The sequence below is a fragment of the Odocoileus virginianus genome, chromosome 12 (assembly GCF_023699985.2).
Source record: "Odocoileus virginianus isolate 20LAN1187 ecotype Illinois chromosome 12, Ovbor_1.2, whole genome shotgun sequence".
NCBI classification, from domain to species: domain Eukaryota; kingdom Metazoa; phylum Chordata; class Mammalia; order Artiodactyla; family Cervidae; genus Odocoileus; species Odocoileus virginianus.
The window spans coordinates 64715816-64741697 of record NC_069685.1 but is presented as its reverse complement, the minus strand read 5'-3'; the positions used below and the strand labels follow the sequence as shown (position 1 = coordinate 64741697).

The following is a 25882-nucleotide window of genomic DNA, read 5'->3' as shown; positions in this document are numbered from 1 at the left end:
TTTTAAGAGTTCGGAGAAGTGGGAACCATGAGAGTAATTAAGATGGTAGTAACTTAGGGAAGACTACAATGGCAGCAGGTAAACTAGAAAAAATTCGAAAAAGAACCAGAGTCTGTGGTATCAGATCTTTTTTTTTTACTTTCATGATCTTGCACTAAAAACTAGAAACCACTGCTATCTGCTAGCTATAAATAAAGACAAACATAAATAAATAAGTTAGAAATAGAGAGAGACAGATTTCCTCATGAGAGATGTAGTCCATTTAAAATAAAATGATGGCCTAGCAGTTGAAGCTAACATTTGACCCAGATATACATACAGTTGACTCTTGAACAACACAGGTTTGAACCATGCAGGCCCACTTAAACATGGATTTTTTTTTCCCAATAGTAAATACTACAGCTCTATGTGATACGTGATTGTTGAATCCAGAGGATGTAGAACCAAGGATACAGAGGAACTGTGTACACGGAGGACCTACCATAAATTATACATGACCTTCCACTGCATGGGGTCAACACCCCAAGCCCTCTGTTGTTAAAGAGTCAACAGTAATCTATCCACAGAGCCGGAGAAGGTGCTGAAGACAGACAGGCAAAGGGTGTGAGCTTAAGTCAGAACACAAGACATACTCTTCCTTCATCATTTCAGTGTTTCGTTCCTTGAGAGCATGGGCATGGGAATGTTAGATTGATGAGGAAAAAATCACAACGTTCTCGTTACCTGTGTCTATCTGAGATTTGGTGTCCCATTAATCACAGTGAGCCGGTCCTGGGGATACTGGCTCATGCTGCTTACATTCTTAAAAGACTGGTTTGTAATGGAGTTAATTTTAAGAGAAAAAAAAATTTCTAGCAAAACAATCTACGTGAGAAATCAAACCAAAATCTGAAGGCTGCTTTGTGAGTCCAATAGGAGAGATGTATGAGACTGGAGGCGCCTACAGCAACAGGCTTCCTCCAGACAGGCTAGATACACAACACCCTTCTTCGTGGATGAGGGTGTAACTGCCCTGTCAGGTAAACAATGCCTGTTCTTCCTGCCCGCCCATGTTTCCCAACCAGCTCTAGCTTTTTGATGTTCCAAGCTATCTTTTATTTTAATTGTATCAAGAGTAGATCTTGTAGTGGTTGATAAAAAATTGACACTTTCTTATTTGGTCTGTAGGGCGACTGATAAGAGTCGTGTTTGTAACTGTTTACACTGTGTGTGTTGTGTCTGATTCTTCATGACCCCAGGGACTGCAGTGCCAGGCTCCTCTAGCTCCATGGGATTCTCCAGGCATGAGTACTGGAGTGGGCAGCCATTCCCTTCTCCAGGGGATCTTCCTGACCCAGGGATTGAACCCAGGTCTCCTGAATCGCAGGCAGACTCTTTCTCATCTGAGCCACCAGGGAAGCCCAATTGTTTTACAGAAGATGCTCATCCTTAATAACTTCAATCTGTGTCTGATTGATCAAAGAAGGTGTATTTGCAGCAGGCACTGGTCTCTTCTTAACACCTCATAAAACATTCTCCTGCTTTTCAGATTAATGTGTTGCCTAATAAAGATGAGCCGTTAAGCTGTTCACCAATGGTTTCTATTAATCATACTCAATGTATCCACATGGACCAGAGCAACGGCAACATATACAGCCTTTCATTCTCCCTCCATGTTCCAACCCACTGGCAAGACGTTTCAGGCCTGTCTCCAAAGCGCATCCCCAGGCCATCTGGTTCTCTTCACCCCGTCCAAGCCAAGACCAGCTCTTTCCATCTGATCTGCTTGCATCCAAACTATTCCTCCTCCTCCAAATTCATTCTCTGTTCTATGGCCAAACAAAGTTTGGAAAATGCAAATCAGACCTTGTTGCTCCTTTGTTAATGATTTCCCACTGCCCTCAGGATAAAATCCGGTTTACCTTGGTCCCCTAGCCTGACTCATCTGTGCCCTGCCGACCTCTCTGCTCTCTGACCTTCTCTCTTGCCTCTTCCTTCCACCCCACTCACTCAGCTCCAGGCCCAGGGCAGCCTCTCTGTCCATGAACATACAAGATGCCTTCCTGCCTTCCTGCCTTCAGATAACTGCCCTCTGGGGTATGTTGTCTCCAGTTGATGACAGTAATCATGATACTTGGGCACCTCCCTAAATGCTCTACATCTGTTCATTCTTACTAGCCAGACTGGAGGCAGGTACTACACCATCACAGATGAAGCTAGTGAGCGGCACAGCGGGGCTCTGACTCTGACATCCGCAGGGTTAACTCCTGTATTGTTAGGCCAGTTCCATGCTGTTGCCTTTCACGGGCCTGCACAGGGCGGCGCTTCTGGCCACTCAGTCTCCGCTCAAACAGTGGCCCCTCAGGGAGACCTTCCAGGCACAGCCCTCCAATTTTTCTTCCTCCATTCCCACTTGGCACTCTCCAGCATACCACCTCCTTTTATTTTCATAGCTTTATCATGTATCTGAAACTTGCTAACTTTTGTTTACTTGTTCATTGTTTATCATCCTTCATAAGCTTAATGTAAGCTTCCAGACAGCAGGGACCTTGTCTATTCCATTAATTCCTGTGTGTCAGACACATAAGTGGAACTTAATTAATACTTGCTGAATGAATAAATATTCAGCCACAATAGAGTTCACATTCAATTGGATTTCATCTTACAGAATTAAAAAAAAAAAAATCTCCAAAAGTATATTATGGCTAGAAACAGGGACCATCTCTAGTTCAGTTCCTGAAATGATCTATTAAAAGTGGTGTTGACCACCTCAGATAGTCACAAAGAAAACCAGATGGCGAGATGGTAAGATTTGTGGTGTTGTATCAGTCGTGTCCGGCTCTTTGCAACTCTATGGACTGCAGCACACCATGCTTTCCTATCCTTCACCATCTCCTGGAGTTTGCTCAGACTTATGTCCATTGAGGTGGTGATGCCATCCAACCATCTCGTCCTCTGTCACCCCCTTCTCCCCCTGCCGTCAATCTTTCCCAGCATCAGGGTCTGTTCTAACGAGCCGGCTCTTCACATCAGGTGGCCAGAGTATTGGAGTTTCAGCTTCAGCATCAGTCCTTCTAATGAACATTCAGGGTTGATTTCCTTTAAGATTGACTGGTTGGATCTCCATGCTGTCCAAGGGACTCTCAAGAGCCTTCTCCAACACCACAATCTAAAGCATCAGTTCTTTGGTGCTCAATCTTCTTTATGGTCCAACTCTCACATCCATACATGACTACTGGAAAAACCATAGCTTTGACCATACGGACCTTTGTTGATAAAGTGATGTCTCTGCTTTTTACACTCTGTCTAGGTTTGTCACAGCTTTTCTTCCAAGGAACAAGCATCTTTTATTCAAATATAGTAATTCTTTATGGGTCTAGCATGTGTTAGGTTACACATCTTATTAATACCCTCCACCCATTCTGTAGCATGCATCTGCAGAAAAGCTACACTGTCCCTCTTCACTGCTTTAGTTACTTTTGTTGGTTCATCTTTCTTGAGATGGAGCAACCAGAACAAAACCTCAGGTGCAGAAGCACCACAGCCTTGTGCAATGCCCCAAACTCTGCTGGTCTCTGGACAGAATAAGCACACTTGCTTAAGCCAGAGGTTCTCAACTGGTGTACCATGACAGAGTCTTCACAAGAGCGCTGCAAATTTTAGTCCATGTGTATGTAACACGCTTTTTTGCTTCAGGTAAATATTAATGTTGTTATTGTTTGTACAATTTTGCTTAGGGGAGGCTATGCTTCTACCAATATGAGTTAAGAAACATGGTACCATATTAGATAAGACTGTTTACGTGAGTATGTTGTTTTGAGAGTATATAAAAGAGTGAGATCAAAGAGGTAAATAGTTCTCTCAGTGACTTGATGCTAAAGAGCAATCATGAAACAGTGTAACCCATGGACACTCTCAGGCTATGAGCATTGCTTTGCCATAACTATGGCACATAATTATACCATAATTATTGCTGAGATGTGTGGAGTCTTTTCAAGTCTTTTAATACTCTTAAACATGCCACCAGATTAGCTAGTAATTAAAAGTGTTCCATGAACACATAGGTTAGGGATCATTGCTACAGGAAACAATATGTAAGAGTTCAGAAAATTTTTTCTGAGTCATAAATGATGGCTCAGAACTTATAATAAGCTGATTTTGCTTTCTAACTTTATTATATATATTGCCTACATCAAATTTCATTTAACAGTTTTCTTCCCACTCTGTAATATTTTTCTGTAGATAAGCCCAATTTCGTAAGCATCACACTACCTCAAAAAGCCTCAAAAAATTTCAGACTAGGAGTTTCACATGCAGAAGAAAACATAGTAATTTATTGCATGAAGGAAATGACCGATTTATTAAAAAATTATTGGAGATCTTACTTTGGGAAACTTCTCTTCAAATGTACTGGAAAAAAAAACAAACCTGAAAACTAAACTAGAGATAAATAGAGGTAGCTTGGGCACTGAGGAACTGTTACCCACCTGCATGCACCAGCTTTCTTCGGCCTTGCTCAAACAGCTATTTATAATCTTGCCAGAGAGTAGATAGTAAAGGCTAAAAAAATGCCCAGCTTGGTTGTGAAGGTCACCACTCAGGCTAAATTCATAGGCTTAGGGAAAGCGACTGAAAGCAAGGAAAGGGGAAGAGGAAAGAAAGCTGGGAGGAAAGCAGAGGTCAGAACGAGAAGACAGCAAGAAAGGCGTCTCCCTCCATCCCTGTGCCGCGACCTCAGCAGCTGTTCAAAGCAGCACAGGTAACCACCGTGCACCCAGTACGATGACAGTCACTCTGGGGGGTGAAAAGGAGACGAGACCCTGTCCTCCAGAATTCACAGTCTGGCTAGGAGGATAAAGTAATCTATAGGAGTCAAGAGTGTTGAATTGTGAGGTCCTGCTAGAAAAGGGAATTCAGAGAAGGAAGAATTTAGGGTGAACAAAATAATCAAAGAGGCTCTCATGGAAGTTTCAAACACAAGTTGGTGCTGAGGATGAGTAGGATTCAATAAGCAGAGGGAAGAAATTTACAGAGAGAAGGAAAAAGGTAAAGCTTGGAAATCTATGAGAAGGTCAGAAGGGGGAGAATTTAGTTAGCCATTAAAAAAAAAAAAGTTTAGCATTTTTATGCCCCAAAGACCACAGATAGAAAGGATTTAGCATCAGTCAAAATGAAAAGGAAATGTGGTCTTCATAAATCAGATTCTCACTGTTAAGATGTTAGGAAATAGGCTTCAATGTTTTCTTCCCAGTACTGCTAGGTAGTTTTTTAAAATCTCATAATAAAGACTTGGTGACATTTATAATAAAACACACAGAAAGAGCTCAATATGAGTTACTTTACTCATTTGGTAGTCTAGTGACATAATCTATGGCTTCAACTCAGGTAAACATATTTAAATATACATACACTGCCCATCTCTCTATGTGTTCTTACCTCAGGCTCCTTAGGATTTGTGTAAAGCTATTTAAGGAAAAATAAACAGCATTTAATTTCTGAAACTAGATTACTCCTCACAGAATACATTTGCTATGTGAAGAGTTCAATTTAATGCTATATCGAGTACTGAAATACATATATGCATAGATTATATATACTTGAGATATATATTTCAAGCTAGAGGTGGGATAAGCTCTAATTTTGTGAACATAGAGAGTCTTTAGAGTATTCCATGAACACTGACTATAAGGAAACTAATAGCCAGGTATTTATAATTACTGTAACTGAGCTACAAATAAATTCTAAATAATTGGTTATGGTTTTAAAGTTTTAAAATAATTTATATATCTAAGACTCTCAGTAGTATCGCCTCATTTTCTTTCTGTTCTTAATGACATATACCATGCTATACCCAGCATACTTTTTAAACTTCAAAAAAGTCTGCAAAACTTCAAAAACAAGGAACTTTGAGTCTGTAAAGTAACTCAGAAAATAAAATCCTGATAGCCAGTAGATGGAACAGATAGTATATTCTATATATTTCCTCAGTTATTGTAATATGCCAAAGAAATATATAGACTGTGACATTTTAGTAAAAGTTTTGATAGAGGTTTTTTTTTTTTTTAATTCCAAAATGTCATAGGACAGACAATGAAATTCAGGAAGGATGGGAGAGAGTATACTGTTTACGCTGTCACTTGCCAAAAGACAATGAAGCAGACAGAGGCTTGGTCTTTAAATGTGTACTTACTGTAAGTACTGCCATGTGTAGCTTTAAGAGAAAAGAAAACTATCGTTACTACACACTTGCACCTGTGTTAGTTTTTTTCAATAAAGTCTAGTTAAACTATGACTTCAAAGAGGTTCCAAAAATTTGGGTAGAAAAATATTCAGAAGGTCAGAGAAATGGATACTAATTATCCATTCATCCAAGTGAGTGTCTATTATATACCCAAGATTCTGCTGGGGAGGGGAAAGATGAAAAAAAAAAAAACTATACTTACTCTCTATAAGTTACATTCTAGTTTGGGAGTCAGAAGATACAAAAAATAATTCATTATAAGAGTTAAATATGCCATAAGCATCTCTAAAACATTTTGCCCTTTGAAAGGAATCTACTAGAGTAAAAAATCTGAAGTCTGATACGAGTTCTACAAAACCCCTGCCCTCCCTACATATACATTATAGATCAGATTCTCTCTGTTTGAAAGAATAACAGAATACATAGATACACAGAGACAGAATCAAGTCTATCACAAACTTTTAAACACTATGATACAGATGAGAAGATTTTCAGGACCACAACTTTTGAATCAAATTATTCACCTATTTCACCCAAAGGACTAAAACTTTAGTGACACTGTGTGGCCATTTTGGTTACTGCATACAATTGATTTTAAGACTACCTAGTGAAACTCTTAACTTACATTATTTAATTAATAGCTCATTCATTCATTCAAAAGTAGAAATGGCCCCTTATTTCAGGGAACATGCAGACCAGAAGGAGAGGACAAAGAAAAACACACACAGATAGGTACATCATCACAAGTGTGTTAATTGCTATGAAGCAGTTGGGTTGTGAACATTACACAGATGGACAATCTCGGCTGGGAGAAGGGTGGCAGGGGGCAGGGGCTTGTCAAGGAAAGCCTCTCAGAGGAAGTAAATATTTAGGCTGGGACATGAAGGATAAATTGCAATTAGCCAGATAAAGAGTGTGGGGTAGGGAAGAAACTTTTGCAGGCAAAAGTAACAATATGTACAACAGTAAAAGGCACTCAGCATGTTCTAGAATCCTTGTGCGGCTTGAACTTGGTGAACAGTGGTGAAAGTGATGCCTTAGGAAGTGTGATCCCTAGGCCAGCAGTCTCAGCATCACTTGGAACTTGTCTGAAATGAAAATTCTCACACCAGAAATTTGGGGGTGGAACCTGGCAATGTGTGTTTTACCAGGCCCTCCAGGTGACTCTGACGCAAGCTAACATTTGAAAACTGCTGCCTTGGATTATTAACTCATTTAATTCTCAAACAACCCTGAGGTAGGTTCTAATATTACTGCAAATATAAAGAAACCCTAAGTGGTAGGTTACATGCCAAGACACAGGAATTAAGTGGCAGAACTAACATTCACTTCAGACTGGCTTTTTCCAAACCTAGAGCTCTTAACTACATTGCACTGCCTCTCAATGATGGACACTCAAGAAATGTTGCTCAATGAATGGGCAGGAGAATGAATGAGTGCTGTTTGGTGTACTGGTGATGGCCTTCTACCCCTCTCAACCCGTCTAAATCCTAAGGGCCTTCAAATCTCAGGAGTCATTTTCTCAAGAGTTCTCTCATGCCTCTCACTGGCTATAATCCCACCTTTTCCATACTTCCTTTGCACATAATCAATATCTTGCCTTTGGCATTGCATCACTTTCTAATGAATGATTATTTATACTTGTGATAAAGATGATTTTTTAAATAAAAATATCAAACGGATATGAAAAAACTCAAAATTTAATAGCCCAACCTGGCACAGGTAGAGACCAATCAGAAAAGGTGCCAACTTACCCTTAGGCTGGGTTCCTGGAAGCTCCCCCTGAGCCAGCTGTCAGCCCTTTAGTTGCTAGATTATGGAGTAGTCTGGGGAGATCCCAGCCTCCCCAGAGACTGGTGGGGTGAGAGGGAGGACATGGTGGGAGTCGTGTGGGGCCTCAGAGAAGCATTTATTTAGCACTGGATATAGAGTACTTCAGTATTTTAACAAAAGGTACAGCTACACCAGCGTTCACTAGCTGATCATCAGTTGAGGATGTGAATGTCATTCATCTTCTGCCTTGGTCTATAAGTTCTTTGTGTGCACAATCTCATATCTGTTTTATTTTTGTATTCCTCAACCTCCTGGTCAGTGTTGAATAACTCATAAGTAATAACTGTTCAATAAAAAGGAAATGTATCAGTGCAACTAAATAATCCAATGTAAGGCTTACTCACCTTAGGTTTTCTTAAAGGAATAGGAATTGGGAAGGGGTAAAAAGACACAGATGGGGGAAAGGAGGAAGCAGCGGCACAAAGTTCATTTGTTAAATTATCTCTTCCACTAGACTGGAGCTTCTAATTTTTATACCCTTTGCAGCTGTCTTGGGCAGTGAGAAAAATCTAATGCACTTAAAATTCAGGCTGCATTTTAAAAAATTCAAGCTATAATACTAGCTATTTTGAGGGAATAGGTTATATACATGTGCCAAACACAGATAATGAAATAACTAACATAGAATAAAAATTGAGTATTCAATTCCATTTTTTCCTTTCATATCTGTATATTGCATCGCCACTATTTTGAAAAAGCTCAATGTGCTAAATGCCAGATTCTTGTCTCCCCTGTCCCACATCCTGTGGATCTCTTCCAGTGACTTCAGAGGAAATTCTGTGGTCAAAAAGATATGAGTATGTGAAAGAGAAAACTGAGGGTGTCAATTCTAACTGATGTAAACGAGACATCAACAGGACAACAGAGACACAAAGTAAAAAGAAACTGGTTCATGAAGGCATACATAGAAACTGGTGTACTGTTAAAACACAACAACAAAATAAAGGCTAAAATTTTCTTTTAAAGGGGTAAAGGGCGAGTCTTTGATCCTGGTATAAATTTAAAGATGTTCTTACGTATCTCTTTTCCAAGGCATCAAAACAACCTTGAATCCTGTCAAGAAATAAATGATTGATGTCAATTTGGATCAGACTCAAAGCCAGAAAGAATCCCAAGTACAAAACTACTTTTTTTGCTTTGAAATACTTTAAGTTGATAACCATCTCACCTTTCACCCATTTAATCATTTTCTAGAAACTCTTAGTATGTTTTAATGTATTAACAGGACTTATAATAAAAGGTAAGCAGAGGCAGGGAACCACATCTTATTTTTCTTTTTGCATCCTGTAATATTTACCACACTGACATGTATTTGATAAGTAATCAAATTTTGATTGATATTTTTCTTCCTTGTATAAAGAAAGTCTGTATTCTTAAAAAAAAAAAAACTAAATCAGTACCTTAAAATAATACTGGATAATTGTTATACATTTCTAGGAAGTAGTAAAAAAAAATACATGAAAAGAAAGAAAGGAAGAAAGCAATAGTTTTAAGGAAATGATCTTACCAAATAAAGTCTTATGGGTAATTTCAGCCATAATAAAAATGTTGTTCAACTTTGGTGGAATTTCAGTTACTTACCACTTGATAATATGCAGTGACCCAGGACATTTTTTATCTTCTCGCAGGATTTTTAAACTGAGGTCTACAAAAATAGAAACACTGCTGTACTAAAATTGTCCATGCTAAATAAGGGTATTTCCTTTCATGATTTTATTTATACAACTTACTTAGTTTTATAGCTTATAAAAACATTTTGAATCTCTAAATGTCTAATTTTAAAACAAATCCTATGTTGATAATTGGCTTAGTTCCCATTTTTATTATAGATTAGCAGTCTCCTCTTCTACAATGTACACAACTGAGTTGGTTGTGAAATCAATTTGTGTCACTTCTTTGCTTCTGCTGAATTCTAAGTTATCACAAGGTAGTATTGAGACCAGCTATATCAAGCAATTTAAAATATACACCTCAATCTCAAATCACTTCTCTGGTATTTCTCTCTCAATGGAGGTAAAAAAAGGATAAGATATGTTTTCACGGGTTATTCTTAGATATTAATTTCCATATGAAATTCAACCACCTTACTATAGGAAGGAATAAGAAAATCATTAAAAGTTTTGGTTTAGATTAGTCTAAAAGTGATTACTGATTCATGTATGACTTTGTATAAATCACTTCACCTTTTCACAGTGTTTTCCTATTCTAAAATTGATGTTACTTCTGTTGCTGTTGAGGGACATGAAAATTATTACTGGGCATTTTTATGTCATGTGCTACTTTAAGTACAAACACTGAGAGGAAGATACATAACTTCCATTAAAACTATCATAAAAAATAAAGCTGTAAACAATGGTGTTGCCCTCCATGCATAGGTTAGTGACTGGCACACAGTAAGTGCTTAATTAATTACCCCAAACGTGTCTTTCTCCAATTCTATATTCCAAACAAGAGGAGAAACAGCAACTGTATGTGGCATATAAACATTTTTACTACTATAGATTTCTATCCTGACCAGAAGAGCATGACGCAAATGAGGTGTCACAGCTGCAAATGTGCTTTTGTGTTTATAGCACACATGGGTTTCACTGATGCTCATGTAGAGAGGCAAATGGTGTTTAAGAAAAAGTAAATTGGAATGAGTGAGGCCTAAGTTATCATTAAATACAGATGTGAGAAACAAAGTAAAAATAGATTTTGAAAAATAACATCTTACAAGGAAACTTGTAGCCTTCTATATTTATTTTCCAAATGATACTTTCCTACTTTGGTGACAAATCAGCAAAATTTTCTGAATGGTTATCACAATCCAGCTTTTTAAAAAAATTAAAAGATTTTTGAAAAACTGAAGAGTGTTAGATACATTATTCTTAATACAAGAGAAGGAACGGAGACAGAAACCGCTTGTAATCCAAGGAAATGAGATCATAAATTTAAGGACATAAGGAATAAAAGGAAGAAAACTAGAAAAGAGAAAACTGAGAAAAGAACTGATTGGAATAGTAATTATCGACATCTCCATGTTAATCAATAGATGGGTTTGGGATGGGTATGCATTTTTTTCGAGCTTATTTCTATATGTTAACAGAAAGAATTTTTAAAAACTTCTCAATTAAAGTTCCTCATTGTGGAAGTCTATCTCAAAGTCGAGACACAAAATAGTGCAAATGTACAGCACCCACATAGATCTCAACCTGGCTGCTGCTTTGGTAGGTGTAGTTTAGAATTATTGGGCTTGTCCGTACAGATTTCTTTTTTCTTCAGCCTGTCATTTGGAATCTAGCCAGGAACTAATAGTTCCTACAAGTAAAACCACTACACAAAGTGAAATTAAAATGGAAAACGAATTAGCAAATTGATCCTGACAAACAGGCCCATGACCTGGAATTAGCACACTCCATGAGAAATTAGTTTTACTCCTGCCAAATAGAGGGAAAGGGCTTCACCAGCCAAAGTAACCATTTAGCTAGACTTTACCATCCAAATGGCGTTCTCCGTAAGAGCTCTCTGGAAACAGGCCCCGTAGATACGTTATACATGAGATAGAAGTAGCAAAAAGTTTCTTCACCATTATCAGTGACTCATGCTCACTAGTGATTTGAGATGGGAAAACTGTTTTCTAGGAGGGAGGAAAAAATGTAAAAGATTAGTATTCTTTAACATATTCAGCCCATCATATCATTACCACAAGCAAAATGGAAAGACCTCGTCTGATACCTTTTGAGATAATCAAAAGGAAACAAGGCTTTGAATATTGCTTTAAATGAGATCTTCACTGGCAAGGCAGAGAAGAATGGTAGAGACAGGTATTCAAGTAATTCAAGACGAATATGATTTATTTTACAATGATCTGTGGATCTGAGGCAAAGCTGGGGGTTTTACTGTGATGACGTGATCTCCCCTTTCACACACTGCTCAGAAGGCGCTACAATCTGCCCTTCACCCCCTCCACTCTGTGCTGTTCTCTCCAGTCACCGAGTACATCCTGTCATTAGCCTCATCTCGGTCCTCATAGTGTCACTCCACTGCAATGTCTGACCCTTTGCCCACACTGTCTTTCTCAGCTTCCGTAACACTATTTTCTTTTTTTTCCCCATCTATCCTCCATAGCTATTTCAGTCTCTTTTCTTCCATTTTTCTGCCTTTTCTGGGTGTTGCTCCCACCCCAGAATTCTGTCTCCAGTCTTTTCTCTTTCCATAGCTCTCTCTTCTTGAATCATTTCATCTCATTGCTTCACCTGCAGCCAGTACAGAGAAAATGTCCTCATTTCTGTTCTGAGCTTGACTCCCGTATGTCTATTTTCTGAACATCTGTGCCCAGACCACTTTGTAGACCTCTCAAACTCAGTTTCTCTCTCTCACCCTGACTGAAACCTGATCCCAAATTGCAATCTCAAACAAATGAATCCATGTCCACTTCAGTCAAATCATCCAAGCCAGACGGAGAGTCACCTTTGGCTTCTCGCCCCGCTCCATACTCCATACCCAATCACACAGTACTCTTCATTCTCTCTAGAAGCGACTCACTTTCTCCTTTCTCTTCTCGCTGACTTGGCTCAGGACATGCTCATTTCTCCCCTTTATTACTGCAGTAGGCTCTGACCTCCCTGCCATTTATTTGTTCTTTTCATTCAATCTGTCCTTCATGTTGCCGTCATCATTAACTTTAAAGAACACAAATCTTATCATGACACTCCCAGTGTCCATACAGGATAGAGTTCAAGTGTGGCATTTGAGAACTGTCAAAACCTTATCTTTGCCCAGTTTTCTCTTGCCTCATCTCCCAGCCCTCCCCTCCTCCTCCATCCTTTCCCATGCACCCTACTCTTTAGCCACATGGAACTACTTTTCATCGACTATTCTGCTGCCACAAATTTTCACCTTTTGCGCTTTGCTTAAGCAAAAGTTCTACAATATAAGTGACTCTCACACGTGAAGCTGAGCACAGGAAACCTGGTACAAATGAGTACTACTGTATGATTGCTCTTATATAAAGTACAAAAGCAGGTGAAATGAATCCATGTTATTAGAAGTCAGGATGGTAAAGCTCCAATAACCTTGTTCAAATTCAGAGGTCTTTAAACTATGGTATTCTGTTTCAACTGTTCAGTTTTAATAATTCTGTTACTTGGAGACAGGTACTACCCACGAATATGCCTTTAGATGACAGAGAACTCCCCAAAAGCTTTTCTATATCTAGATCTGGTTCTAGAATGTCTTCTGGACATGATTTTGCAATTTAAGCTGCTTCTTGGGTACACTATATAGTGAAAATGAATTATCAGTTCATCCTTTTGGTCAAACCACATTATATTCAGCTTTTAAAAAGATATAATTATTACTCTTGCATGTATGAGAGGAATTTGGGGGGAAAAATTAATAAGAGATCTTAAAGCCAGCCTAAAGCATTTTATTTTTATTCTGTAACCAGTGGAAAGGCAGCAGGTTTGATCGGGTCAGTAGAATAATTGTTTTAGGAAAATAAAGCTAGAGCAGAAGTAGGAAAGATTACAGTTTAAAGGGAATTTGGTAAGGAATGTACATGTGTCTGCATGTAAGTGTGTAAAATTTTATACAGAAAATTGCTTTTTGTATCCATAGATTCTGAGAAATTAAGGTTCTTTGGGGTTAATTGGGTAATAGCTGGCATGACATGTATATATAATAACTTACTGAAAAGATGCCAAAACTTAGAGACAATACTTAAGTAATAACCATCTGTAAAATTAAACAATCTAAAAATATAAAGACATTTATTTTAAATATGGAATCAAAAGGGCCATTTGTAGTAATGAAGATCAATGATTGGAAAAGGCCTCTAGAATTGTTATTTTTCTACACTCCGGGAATTTTTTTCTCAGCACAACTGGTCCAATATTTTAAGAGGTATCATGCACATTTTTATAAATGTCTAGTACATGAAAATACTGTGGCTTAATAATAGAAAACACTGTTATAAGTTATTTTAATAAGAAAGTGTGCTAATGACTTAAGTAATGTTTGACAGCTCAACTGTCAAGCTATGTGTGTGTGAGTCGCTCAGTCGTGTCTGACTCTTTGCAACCACGTAAACTGTGGCCCACCAGTTTCCTCTGTCCATGGGATTCTCCAGGCAAGAGTACTGGAGTGGGTTGCCATTTCCTTCTCCAGGGGATCTTCCCGACCCACGGGTTGAACCCGGGTCTCCCACATTGCAGGCAGATTCTTTACCATCTGAGCTACCAGGGGAGCCCTATGGCAAGTTATAGTACTTCTCTGAGCTTCAGTTTTCTCCTTATTTCAAGGCTTAATTGAAATAATAATACCAATCTTTTGGACAGTGCCCAGCACATAATTATTGTTGTTTTCAGTAAAAAAAAAAAAAAAGCAAAATCATACAGTCACTTTAAATTTTCTGGGAGAAGTAGTTCATGCAGTCCAAACTACAAAGATATGTTTGTATCAAAATGTCAATTTGTTAATTGACAGCGCGAAAAATAACTGCCAAACTGATTGCAATTCATCTACCCAGCTAAGCAATTTCCACCCCAGGAAGGAAGCACACTTAGGAAATCCGATGAGATCAGGAGTCTGCTTGTTGAATATACTGAATTCAAGCCAGAAAGATGACGGCTTTCTCTCTGCCCCAATTCTCCTTCAACTTCGATCCTTCCTACCTCTGCTACAGCTTAATATTCTTAAAACAGTAATTTATTCAACTGTCCTGGTAAAACTGCTGACTTTCCGTTGATTGCAGAATAAAGCATAAGTTCTTTAGCCTGGCTTTTAAGATCCACACTAATTTGTCCCCAAAGTTCCTATTCAATTAGTTTTCCTACTTCTGTCCAACATGATGAAGCTCCACTCCAGTAAGGACGGGTTCTTTGTTACTCTCTGAAACATGCCATGCTCATTACTTACTTGAGCCAAGGTATATGCTAGTTTCTCCTCATGGAATTCTCCTCTCTCCCCTCCATCCTAATCCTTTTCATTATTTAAGGCCCACCTTAAATCTTGTCTCCTTCCTAAGGAATATACAAACCATTCCAATCTATACAAAAATCTCTAAATTTCTATCATTTGTATTGCTTTACTCTTTCTTTTAAATTAAAATTTTTTTTTTCCTTTATTAGTTGGAGGCTAATTACTTTACAATATTGTAGTGGTTTTTGCCATACATTGACATCAATCAGCCATGGATTCACATGTGTTCCCCATCCTGAACCCCCCTCCACCTCCCTCCTCTGGGATGACCTCTGGGTCATCCCTGTGTACCAGCCCTGAGCACCCGTCTCACGATCCAACCTGGACTGGCAATCTGTTTCACACTTGATAACATACATGTTTCAATACTAGTCTCTTAGATCATCCCACCCTCGCCTTCTCCCATAGAGTCCAAGTCTGTTCTATACATCTGTGTTGCTTTACTCTTGTCACAAATATTTAATGCATATACTGCATTGTATATTGACTTACCTCCTGTAAGTCATTTCCCCAACAAGATTATAAACTTCTGGAACATGAAGATTCTTTTTTTTAATTCTCTCAGAAAAGAACACAGTGTTACATATATGTTATATAATACTGAGCTTTCAATGAATAAATGAATAATTCATTAATGACTATCATGGGACAAGATAAACTTGCCCAGGTGAACCCAGCAAGGTCGCCTGGCCCCGGCATGCTCCCCCAGGATCCTAGTTTCTGTCAGTGCCCTCTCCTTCAGCTCTTATAACTGCATCACAGTGTGTTATCAGAAGTTTACTGTGTCAGGAAGTGAATGTCTAACAAGGAACCTTTCTCTTTAAATATCTTTTTTTTGTTTCTGATTTCTCTTACTCTCGTTGTTGTTCAGTCACTCAATGTCTGACTCTTTGCATCCCCGTGGCTGCAACACGCCAGGCTTCCCTGTCCTTCATAATCTCCTGGAGCTTGCTCAAACTCATGTCCACTGAGTCAGTGATGCCATCCAACCATCTTGTCCTCTGTCTTTCCTTTCTCCTCCTGCCTTCAATCTTTCCCAGCATCAGGGTCCTTTCCAATGAGTCATATCTTCACATCAGGTGGCCAAAGCACTGGAGCTTCAGCTTAGGCATCAGTCCTTTTAATGAATATTCAGGATTGATTTCCTTTAGGATTGACTGGTTTGATCTCCTTGAAATCCAAGGGACTCTCAGGAGTCTTCTCCAACACCACAGCTCAAAAGCACCAATTCTTTGGCACTCAGCCTTCTTTATGGTCCAACTGTCACATCCATACATGACTATTGGAAAAATGGTAGCTTTGACTATATGGGCCTTTGTTGGCAAAGTAATGTCTCTGCTTATTAATACTCTGTCTAGGTTTGTCATGGCTTTTCTTCCAAGGAGCAAGCGTCCTTTAATTTTGTGGCTGCAGCCACCATCTGCAGTGATTTTGGTGCCTGAGAAAATAGTCTGTCATGGTTTCCAGTTTCCCCATCTATTTGCCATGATGGGACCAGATGCCATGATCTTCGTTTTTTGAATGTCTCATGAGATGAACCTTCATCTGAAGATGCTTCGAGCCTGACATCTAGAACTCTTCCCTCAACTGGTAGTTCTCCGGACTGATAACTTCACAAAACTCTTTTACTCTAGAAAGTCTAAATATATAAACATGAAACAAGCACCCAGGAAGTTACTTCATAGGAATCTATTCTAATTTCCTGAACATCCTCAGTCCATTAGCCAGTTAAAATGCAGACATACTCTGCCAGGATATTATGTGCCAATTAACTGATAAAGCTGCTATTTTTAAAAACACCAAAGATTAAAGTCATGATTCTGAATTAACTCACTAAATAGTCATTGATTTTCTTTTAATTCTTAATAAATACCTTAGATGTCTTGTGAATTCTGATAGAGCGAGAGAGCTGAACAGTGGCCATGATAGTAATGTATCAGGATTCTTTTAACAAATCTAACCTGTAGAAAAAAAAATTAATTAGAGACCTTGCCTAAGATAGTCCTTTTATTGCAAACCTTCCAAAGAACTATATAATTAGCATTTGATTGTATTCTTTGGAAAATTAGTTTAATAAACATCTCCACAACCAATTTTCTATAAATTAGAGTAAGATCTCTGGATTAGTTTTTCCAACCACCCAAGGAAAATATAAGTTGACTTACTCGTTCCCAAATACATTTGGAGGAGAATAGTAAATTACAAATCCCCTAAAGGTTTGAGAATGTATTTTACTCATCCTTGTTATTCCCTCAGAGTGTTAACAGTGTTCTCTATATAACAGGGGTTTAAAAATTATTTCTTGAATTAATTTCATGTATAATTTATTTTCAAAGTCAACTCAAAAACAAAAGTTTACATTTCATACTCACTAGGATGGCTATTCAAAAAGATGGAAAGTAACACGCGTAGGTGAAGACGTGGCAACACTGGAATCCTTGTACACTGCTGGTAGGAATGTAAAGTGGTGCAGCTGCTGGAGAAAACAGTATGGCAGTTCCTCAAAAAGTTCAACAGGTTTACCATACTATCCAGCACTTCCACTTCTAAACTCAGAAGTATCAAAGAGTGTTAGTTGCTCAGTTGTATCCAACTCTTTGTGACCCCATGAACTGCAGCCCACCAGGCTCCTGTCCATTGGATTTCCCAGGCAAGAATACTGGAGTGGGTTGCCATGTCCTTCTCCAGGGGGTCTTCCCCACCCAGGGACTGAACCCAGGTCTCCTGTGCTGCAGGCAGACTCTTTACCATCTGAGCCACCAGGGAAGCCCAACATGTACTGAAAGGAGGGATTCAGACAGACACACACCAATGTTCATAGCAGTGTTATTTATAACAGCCAAAAGGTAGAAACAACCCAGAGGTCAAAGAACAGTTGAATGGACTTTTAAAATATGGTAAATACAATGGAATATTATTCAGTATTAAAAAGTAATGAAATTATGATATATGTTGCAACATGGATAAATTTGAAAACATTATGCTAAAAAAAGAGAAAACATTATGCTAAATGAAATAAACCAGACACAAAAGGATGCCTATCACATGATTCCACTTATATGAATAGATACAGCTAAAGTAGTCAGATTCATAGTGACAGAGAATAGAACAGAGGTCACTAGGGGCTGGAGGGTGGAAGGAATGGGGTATTCAATTGGTACAGAGTTTCACTCAGGCTGATATAAAATTTTTAGAAATGGGTAGTGGTAATGGCTGTACAACACTGAATGCACTTACTGCCACTCAGTTACCTACTCAAAGATGGTTGGGATGATGAATTTTATGTACATTTTACCACAATAAACAAGCATTAATGTTTAAAAATACATACAGTTTTCACTATCTCACTTCACTAACAAAAAAGAAGTAAATTTCCTTTTTTCTTTTTAAAGGACTTAATTTATATTGTTTCAAGATTTTATGGAGTTCTGATCAAAATATTAGTAAAATAATCCACTTAAAGAAATTCTGGATCACCTAGGATAGCCTGTGACTTGATTTTGTGTATAAATTAATGCAAGATTCTGGAAGATTTTGCAAATAAAAGAGGGCAGAATTATTTAAGAACACTGCCACAAGGTGGTGATAGAGATTATAAACAGGTAATAATTTCTCTCAATTTACTTCTTCAGAGCAGCACTAGGGGACACTCTTTTACAAGATTTAAATGAGACTGACAACCACCTGACAGTCCTTTGGTCCTTAAAGATTCCAAGGTGTCTTTGTTGACTTCAGATTATAACCTTCATTTTTGAGCGTAACCTTCAAAAGTGACTCAACATGATCACTGTCTCCTTTACAACTTCAAGAAATAAAATGGGAAAAATAAGTAACTATAAGAGTTTACACTCCACTTCTGACCCAGTAAACCAAGATAAACTACCACCTATTGGAATAGTTATTAGAGACAATAAATAATAGGGAATAATGATTTCAAGTGGGTGGCTTTTCATATTGGTGGGTTTTTAAATAATTTCTCTATGATCACAAGGTATTCTGACGGCATTTCTAGAAAATCAAGCCCTGAAAATAGTATCAGGCTATTAGAACACAATGCATTTTACTACATCCATGCATTTGGAATATATGAATAACCTGGGTTTAATTTATATTATCGCTGAAAGCTCAACCCTCCAGGATACTTGCTTTTGAGAAGGGATTCAAAACTAGTCACTATTAAGCATTAGGTACATATCTGGGGAATTAACATTTATAAAATTAGTGAAGTTAAAATTTCCATACACATATGTATGTATACAGAGAAAATTAACTGCACTGCTAATGCAGTCTGGGAGAAAGTCTTTGGAGTTAAGGAACCTGGGTTCAAATTCTGCTCAACTACCTAGCAACTCTATGTTTTGGTCAAATTACTTAGTCTTGCTGGGCCTCAGTATCCTTTTTGTAAAATGAAGACAGTAAATCCAGCTTTTCAGGGCTCTTAGAGTGTTTATCAGGACATGTATTTATCTGGAGAGGAAACACAGCATAGTGGTTAAGCACGTGAACTTTTGCGAAGCCAAATTGCCTAGGATCGAATCCCAGTCTGCAACCCAATTGCCATATTGTTTCATGCACATGTTTGCCTCAGTTTCCCCATCTGTAAAATACAGTCAGTAATAGGATCTACATCCCAGGCTTGTTGTGAGGACTAAATAAGCCATTATTGGTAAGGCATCAAAACACTGTCTGACACACATTTCATTATGTGCATGTTTAATTTTAAAAATCTTATACTAGTATCTGAACTCCTTGTTTTCTTCAGCTTCCCAGTTGTTCCTTCTCACTGTCATCTTCAGGCTTTTTCCCCTGCCCCTTTTTAAGCTTTTGGTGCTCTTCAGGGTTCTGTCCCAGGAGCTTTTTTCTTTTTAAAATTTTAAAACACACCCCCCTGGGTGAAAAAATACATTTTCACTGTTTCAATTACTATTTCTATTCTAACAACTCTTCTATGTTTACCCCAACCTAGGTTTTGCTGGGGAGTTGCAGATCTGTACCTTTGACTATGAACCAGTTTCAGTTGGATTTTCCCAATATATCCAAATGTGAATCCTTTTGCCCTAAACCTATTTCTGTACCTTAGCTGAGTGAATGACAGCATCAAATACCTAGATTGCTCAAGCCTAAAAACTATGACTCAACTCTGTTCCCTCCCTCATTCCTCCATCCAGTCTCCTAATATTTCTCAAGCGTCCACTCCTCACTTTATGCACATGGTTGTCATCTCTGCTTTAGATCAGATCAGCTTCATCTTTCGCCTGGATTTCTTCAACCGCCAGTCTGTCATTGGCCTTACCCATCTCCAGTCTGTTCTTGGTATTGCAGCCAGAGTATTCTTCTTAGATTACCTATGGGAATCTGTAATTTCCTGGACTAAAACGCTTCAGTGGGCCCCCAGTGCCCTCAGGATGAAATCCAAACTTCTCAAGATCAGGCTCAATCCTCCTTAGCCACATCTCTAACCATTTTCCCTTATACTTTTATGCATCAGCTATTCTTATCTACTTTTAAAAATTTTAATTAATTTATTTATTTTTGGCTGCTCTGGATCTTCGCTGCTGCCTGAGCGGGCTACTCTCTAGGTGCAGTGTGTGGGCTTCTCACTGTGGTAGCTTCTCTTGTTGCAAAGCATGGGCTCGAGGTGTGCTGGCATCAGCAATTGCAGCTGACAGGCTGTAAACATGGGCTCAGTAGTTATGGCACACGGACTTGGTTGCTCTGCGGCATGTGGCATCTTCCGGGACCAGAGATCAAACCCATGTCCCCTGCATTGGCAGGCGGATTCTTCCCAAACAGGGAAGTCCCTTGTCTACTTGAAAAGTGTTAGTTGCTCAGTTCAGGATTGAACCCGGGTCTTCAGCATTGCAGGCAGATTCTTTACCACTGAGCCATCAGGGAAGCCCAAAACAAGTGTTAATTGCTCGGTTGTGTCTGACTCCTTGCAACCCCATGAACTTTATCTTCTTTAATTAACCTGTATTCTCTCAGCTTTCAGGTTTTTGTAATGTTCCCTCTGCCTGAAACATCCTCCTTCCTTTCCAATTCCCACTCACCTTCTAGACATGGGGTTAGTATCAGTTTCTCAAGGAATTATTCCCTGGTTCACCATCAAGTCCAGTTATGTGCACATTGTAATATATACTGTATCATTTTGCATTTATGCATCCACCCCACCCTGCTGTGAGATAACATGAGGGCAAAGTTGTATCTGCCGAGTTCGTTCTTTACTTTTTAGTTGTTTTGTTTTAAGGTATACTTCAGTAGGTTTTCGTATATTCATGAAGTTTTGCAACCATCACTACTATCTAATTTCAGAAGATTTTCGTTACCCTAAAAGAAACCCCATTTCCACTAGCAATCACTCCTCATTTTTCCCTCCCCTGACTCCTTGCAACCATTGACTTTTCATCAATATCAGTTTGCCCATTCTGGACGTTTATTTCATATAAATGGAATCATATATAAACTTTTGTGTCTAGTTTAGATCATTCTGGAGTGGTTAGCACCATACACTACTGGAATAAAGTGGGTTGTTTTTCAGTTGCTAAGTTGTGTCTGACTCTTTGCGACCCCATGGACTGCAGCACACCAGGTTCCTTTGTCCTCCACTATCTCCTGGAGTTTACTCAAACTCATGTCCACTGAGCTGATTATGCTATCTAACCATTTTATCCTCTGCTGCCCCCTGCTCCTTTTGCCTCCAATCTCTCCCAGCATCAGGCTCGTTTCCAACGAGTCAGCTCTTTGCATCAGGGGGCCAAAGTATTGGAGCGTCACCATCAGTCCTTCCAATGAATATTCAGGGTTGATTTCCTTTAGGATTGACTGATTTGCTCTCCTTGCAGTCGAAGGGACTCAAGAGTCTTCTCTAGCACCACAGTTTGAAAGCATCCATTCTTCAGCACTCAGAATTCTTTATGGTCCAACTCTCTCTCTGTACATGACTACTGGAAAAACCATAGCTTTGACTATGCAGATCTTTGTTGGCAAAGTGATGTCTCTGCTTTTTAATACGCTGTCTGGGTTTGTCATAGCTTTCCTTCCAAGGAGCAAGCATCTTTTAATTTCATGGCTGCAGTTACCATCGGCAATGATTTGCACCATGCAGTTCTGGAATAAAGTAGGTAGGTGCTCCAAAAATATATGCTGAATCAATAGAGAAGTAATACAGGGACAAGGAAGAATAAAGGGTCTAGAAAAAAAAATTATAGAACTTCAGAGGTAGAAGGAACTTTAAATGATCTAGTCCAAACATTTATTTTTCCAGATGAAAAAAAATCAAGGTCCAGAGAAATCAACTGATTTATTCAAGGTCAATCAACCACTTTGTGGCAGAACTGAGAATAAAAATCCAGAAAATAATAAAAATTTTTAAAAATCAAGAAAATTTGACTCATAATTTAGGGGTTTTCCTACAGTGACTCAGCACTATGAAATTCCCTTGCTTTCACTGCATCCAAAATAATGCACTACCAACACCTTCCTAGTTGCTGGGCTTTCTTGCTGGTTTCTAAACATGGTAGTGTCTCTTTTCGGTGTTCTAAAATAAGCTGGCTTCAGGAAGGCAAAAAAGATCTAAGTAATTATTTTAAATAGCCAGTTTCCTTTCAACTTCTAACTATTCTGTTGCAACTGTTGTTTTCCCTTTGAGCAGGTGTTTTGTGGAGGTCTCCTATTCAAGTACAAACTCTGCTTAATTTTGAAAGCTTACAAGATGACAGCCCCAGGAGGCTGTGACTCTGTAGATCATGTATTCTCAGAATTATTCTGATTTTTTTTAATCACCTTGTTCTGACTCATTATCTAAAAACCTAAGATTTCAAAACTGTGAGTTTTAAGCACAGAACTCTAACTTTCAAATGTCTTTGACATTTGTCTTACACTTTGCTTGTGTACTGGATTCACACACATCTGAAACTTCACAGGTCCTCAAATACCATTCATTCTTATGCCTGATGTGTCTACCCTGACGAGGATTATGATCTTGAGAAAGGCAAAATTTCTGTGTTTTCTCAGATAAAGACTACCTCTGGGCTTACCTCTTGACCTACATGTCAATTGCCCTATTTAAAATGGAAACACAATTACTACTTTACCCTTTCATGTGTGAACCCAAGATTCAGATAAAAATTAACCAGCTATTGTTTAGTTTCTAAAGGCCTAAGCCTCCTTGGAAGGTTGGGGGTGGGGGGGGCAGTGTGTGGAAGCGGGAGGTGTTTTTCTGAGTGACACACACACACAAAGTTTCATTACATGTGCCCAAAGACAGTAACAGTTGATTTCCTAATGCTTTCCATCCATCTTTCCCAATCTTCCAAAACCATTTTTTTTAAAACAAGAAACTCCATTTTCTAGCAAAGGAATAATATCCAATAGCTGGATTCTAAAATGCAGCTAGATGACCTTCCTTACATGTATATGATATGAAGGATGGCTTTACTCAAAGAAAGTACATGTCAACATAAATGGGCTTGCATCATAAAGTGAGGAGGAGGAGGAAACATCCTCTGCAACTAACCAGATCCCTTCAGGTTTAAAGAAAAGGAAGTGGAGGAAGGATGGTCTTTTTAACAAATAGTGCTAGAACAACAGGACATCCATAGACCAAAAAACACCCAAACCCCTCAACCTAAATCTGACATCATATACTAATATTAATTAAAAATGGATCATTGATTTAAATGTAAATATAAAACTACAAAGACTAGGAAAGTCCAGCAAGAGGACTTTTTTGTCAAAATTCACCCTGTTACTCAGAGGTTTCACAGAGTTTGATCCCATAAATTATTATTCTCTATTTTAACAAATCCCATTTGGCCCTGGTAATTCCCCTACTCCCTACTCACTCAGAGTAAATGGTTTCCACCGTATTAACTGGGTATTTGTTCATGCTCTTTTGGTTTTTTAATATCTTCTTCATGCTACTTCAATTATTCATTATATTCAACATTTACTGGGCGACTACCATGTACAAGTCTTTGAGTAGGCTTACAAAGATGTAAAATACTGTTCCTATCTCAAGAGATTTATGGCCCAGTGGAGGAGAAATCAGATTATCCTAATTAGATTAAAACTCCTTTACTTTTTCTTCGATTTCATCAGCCAAGTACACGATGTACTACTACTGCACACCATGTCCAGTGCTCTGCACAACTGAACACATTTTGGTGATTGGCTAATCTTGAGTTTCAAGACACACTCTGCACTGTTTGGGGAAGTAAAGTCCAGGAGATTAAATGGCAAATCCTGGATAAGGCGAAAGAGGAGCCGAGGTCAGCCCGTGGGGACTCACACCCTCCTCGCTCCCCTCTTGGTCTGCGCCAGCCATTGATTCTGGCAAAATGCCTCCACAGCTGGAGAAAACCTGATCGAGAAGATAATCCCCCAAAGCTCCCCATCCGACTGCGTGTTCCAACACGCAGATATCGGTCTGTTTTGGGGGCCGATTACCCGCCTCTGCCCCTCCGACCAGAACCGATTCCTTCTTTTCCACCGATATCTCATTTAAAAGCTACCTTGATAGTGGAAATGTGTTTCCAGTACAGTTCTTTCCACCCCCCCCACCCCCCGCCCCGACCCCTCAGTAAATGTGACATTTTTCATCATCAAGTGTTTGGGGGAAAATGGAACCTGGGGGGTTCCCTCCGTCCTTCGCCTCGGCCCTGGCTTTCTCGCTACTCCTCAGAGTACTTCAGGCCTCAAAAGAAATACTTTCAAATCAAACTTAAAGCCTCAGGTAAAAAGAAACGAAAAAAAGAAAAACTAAGAGAACTAACAACATTCAAAGCGCCCGTTTTTCTCTGTATCCCTCCCGTTTGGGCAGCTCTCACCTCAGCCGGTTGACGCCTTCCAGTGACTGGGACTCAACCGCCTTTTCTGGCTAAAACTCGCCTCCGGCGCTTGTGAATCATCAACAAGGCCTTCCTGGGCGGGGCGAGACGAGACGCTTCATGAATAATTCATTAATTCTCGCGCTCTCTTGGGCGACCTGTCTTGAGCGCCGGCTCAGGCGTATGCAAATGAGGGCGAGAGGTGACTGGGACGCCCCCAGCGAGCCCCGCCCCCCACGCCGGGTGCGCGTGCCCCGCGGGGCTGTGGTTCGCAGCCCACAAGTCAAGCCGCCGGAGCGGCGTTGGATCTGCGGCGTTTCTCGCTTTTCTGAGGGCTCGCTCGGGCTTGAGGACCCGCGCCGAGCTCGAGGCGCCGCTCACGGACCTCGACGGGACCCTCGGCTCGCGGCCGCTCGTCGCGGTAAACCTTACGTCGAGGAGATGCCTGCTGGCTGAGGTGTGAGAGCGGCGGCGAGCATCTCGCGGGCAGCGAGGGGCCTGGGCTGGAGCCTGAGGGACCGTGGAGTTCATGTTGGCCAAGGCCCGGAGTGAGAGGTCCCGGAGAGGCCAGGGGGCCCGCGCGGGGGCGGCGCAGGGGACCGGAGGCAAGCGCCAGAGGGAGCGGGTTGACGACGAAGAGCTGTGGAGACCCAGGCCACAGAGGTTTCGCGCCTGAGGGCATTTCCAGTTCTTCCCTGTGTGGACCCCGTTTTGCGTTATTTTTAATATGCGTTGGTAATTTTGGAAATAAAGCACTTAATATGTACTCCTCTTACACTGCCCCTAACCTCGTCCCTTGCGCAGAGGTGACTCCGGTGAGCAGTGGGGTGCGTCCCCTCAGGCCGCCTTCCCACAGGTTTAGCTGCACACGTAGAATCTTGAGCTCCTCAGCCGGTCGCAGAGCCCCTCGAACCTCTGCAGTGTGGTTTCCTGAGAGAGTGGATGAAGCGGCGGGTCACTTGAAATCTTTTTTTTTTTTTAATATTTATTTCATTTATCTTTGGCTGTGTCTGGTCTTAGTTTGCACGTGGCATCTTCA

General features: G+C 39.7%; 1 protein-coding gene across 7 annotated transcripts in view; it reads right to left on the bottom strand.

Annotated features, from left to right (window-relative positions):
* HORMAD2 (HORMA domain containing 2) overlaps positions 1–25010 on the bottom strand; it is a 63354-nt gene extending 38344 nt beyond the window's left edge. Inside the window, exons 1-9 of one of the 7 annotated variants that reach the window (XM_020907116.2) lie at positions 24844–25010; positions 18701–18818; positions 17389–17492; positions 16890–16977; positions 11531–11672; positions 9635–9698; positions 9070–9106; positions 6170–6190; positions 5416–5442 (exon numbers count right to left, since the gene is read on the bottom strand). In XM_020907116.2, coding sequence (XP_020762775.1) covers positions 5416–5442; positions 6170–6190; positions 9070–9106; positions 9635–9698; positions 11531–11672; positions 16890–16940 — 342 coding nt within the window. In that variant the 5' untranslated portion in view covers positions 16941–16977; positions 17389–17492; positions 18701–18818; positions 24844–25010. The remainder of the gene's footprint in view (positions 1–5415; positions 5443–6169; positions 6191–9069; positions 9107–9634; positions 9699–11530; positions 11673–16889; positions 16978–17388; positions 17493–18700; positions 18819–24843) is intronic. The other 6 variants (XM_020907115.2, XM_020907113.2, XM_020907114.2 and 3 more) reach the window with 6 other exon arrangements.
* Between the last annotated feature and the right edge of the window lie 872 nt (positions 25011–25882).